The 2,500-nt window shown below is 33.1% G+C and overlaps 1 protein-coding gene across 1 annotated transcript in view; it reads right to left on the reverse strand.

Annotated features, from left to right (window-relative positions):
- Positions 1 to 2,500, reverse strand: part of LOC125030952 — a 24,471-nt gene that overhangs the window by 8,382 nt on the left and 13,589 nt on the right. Inside the window, exon 4 of the mRNA XM_047621371.1 lies at positions 1,856 to 2,500. This exon is cut by the window's right edge and continues 612 nt beyond it. Coding sequence (XP_047477327.1) covers positions 1,856 to 2,500 — 645 coding nt within the window. The remainder of the gene's footprint in view (positions 1 to 1,855) is intronic.

A 2,500-nucleotide genomic window follows, 5' to 3' on the forward strand; every position in this document is an offset into this window, starting at 1 on the left:
GACCAAAGCTCTTCTGCTGGCCTAAATTTATACTTGACAACAAAGTAAGACTGGAGAGCAATTGCTTGCCACCATAGTTCAATAGCCCCCTGCTTTTCCCAGTTATGACTTTGGTAGGGGAAGCAGAGTAGTGTTGCATTGTGTTGTGTAAATTTAAGTTTAAGTGTGAGAGCAGAGTGAGAATTAAAGATTGCTTTTTGATTTTCCAAATGACATAAAACAAAGTAAGGATCTTCTGCAGTGATGAGCTACAGTACAATAACTATAAATCATAAACTACAGGAAAAAAGATACACTGTGTATGTATGTGTGTGTATATATATATATATATATATATATATATATATATATATATATATATATATATATATATATATATACATACACACACACACATATGTCCATAAAATTATCAAAATCAAAGTTATAATTTTTTCTAGTGATATTTCAGACATTCAAAATGTGAATGATTTTTTTTTTTTATATAAATCTTACTATCCTATATTGTGTACATGAATACTTATTATAAAGAATAAGAAAGAATTTACAACTCAGTATTTATGTAGAAAAGGTATGAATGAGAATGAATATATTCACAATACAATAGAAGTATTTGACCTGTTCTGATAATATTTTTGTCAGAAATACATGTATTTCTGAGAAAGATATTATCAGAAATACATGTATTTCGACGAAGATATAATCGAAACAGGTCAAATATTCATTCTCATTCATACCTTTTCTAAATTTGTCAGCATGAATATGGTTCAACTCAATATATGAAGTTAAGTTGACTGTCCTCAGGAAGGAGGGGGGTAAAACTAATAAAAGTTAATGAAAAAACAGTTTTATAAATCTTAAGTTTAGGATATTATGTGTATTATATTTCACATCTTTTGGAGCCAAATCTATTTGTGTATGCAATCAGGAAGGGTTGTGGGATAATGTGTTCTGCACTGATTTTTACTATTATTATTATTATTATTAATATAATTTTCTTAAATGTTTCTAGTATAAAAAAAGTATTCAAAGAAATCCTTGTTAGGTATTTCTGAAATTTGGAGAGAAAAAGGAGCAAACTTTTGTTAATCAAGAACTAGAAGGTTCTGCAAACCTTCATAAATTTCCAATGGTATATCCGAAATTTAAATAAGTTAAAACCTTATCCTGTACTAAGCTTAACCCAATCACCACAGATTTATGTTCCGTCTCCTACATTTTTTGGTGAATTTTGTCACATACAGATGGCTCCACACGTGCTCAGCCAGTAAGGGGTCTATTAGTAGTCCCAAGTGACCACTCCTGATTTCCCTCATCCCTTGAAATTGTGGGAAAATTAGTTTTTCTTTCTAACACTACTGATATCTATACTGTTATTATTTTCACTGATATTATGATTATTAAATCATTATTAAAATATTGGTAACATTAAAGACAATGAAATAGTTCAAAAGACACTTTCCCAAAATCAAGGAAAAGGGTAAACAAGTGAGATAGGTCAGACTAATAACTGACTCCTTGGTGACTAAGCACTTGTAGAGCCAATTATGTGTAAATAAAATAACTGAACTTATATTATAGAGGGCATGGCATGTATTCTTGCCATCTGTACCGATTGCGTTAAAGACTGTAGTTGCCAGAGAAAGGAAGAAAAATCTACAAAAATATGAATGCTATAGACTTGCTCAGTAGCATGAAAACAAAAAAGTCAAGTATTACAGAATGAAACATCATATTACAACATATCTTTATTGTAGATCTAAAAAAATCCAGTTACTTGGTGAAATTTTCAATAAGACAAGGAGTTTATTTGTACTGAATCCATTTTGTTCCTATCTATCAACAAGCTAACTCATCTTTCAGTGACTGTAAAGACTTCATATCTATGATTGATCCCTGGGAGAGTATGCAACTTAGTAAGTGATCCAAGAGCACCAAACTGAGGCTGTGGGCAGGCATAGAATACACGGCGCACCCTTGAATGCAAAAGTGCCATGGCACACATCATGCATGGTTCATGACTTATATACACATCAAATCCAGTGCATATGTATGACATACTTTCACATGCACTGTTGCAGTTTATACTCTGAGAAGCCAATATAGGATTGCTGGTTGCATTATTCTGAGTGTTAACATCACCTGCATTATTGCAATTATTTTTTTCCTTGGACTTCTGGACTCTATCTTCATCTGCACAGCTGGCTGGCTTTGATGCATCAGTTCCTGCTTCTAATTTACCATTTTCACCATCAACAGAAAGCAATTCATCATCAATTTGTGATGGCAACTTCTGCTTTGACCATGCACCACCTCCTTGCTGATGGGATACATCATCAACAGCCAACATTACAGCATGTTGCAATGGGTGTCTGTGCCTAGCATCAATGCCTTGACCAACTATAGTACCTTTCAGATCATTCACTATAACAGTTCCAATGGCTGGGGCCCCATTTTTGCTGGCTATGTGACCTAACTCGATTGCTTTGTTCATGTAGTG

This window comes from Penaeus chinensis, chromosome 12 (assembly GCF_019202785.1).
Source record: "Penaeus chinensis breed Huanghai No. 1 chromosome 12, ASM1920278v2, whole genome shotgun sequence".
Classification (NCBI taxonomy): domain Eukaryota; kingdom Metazoa; phylum Arthropoda; class Malacostraca; order Decapoda; family Penaeidae; genus Penaeus; species Penaeus chinensis.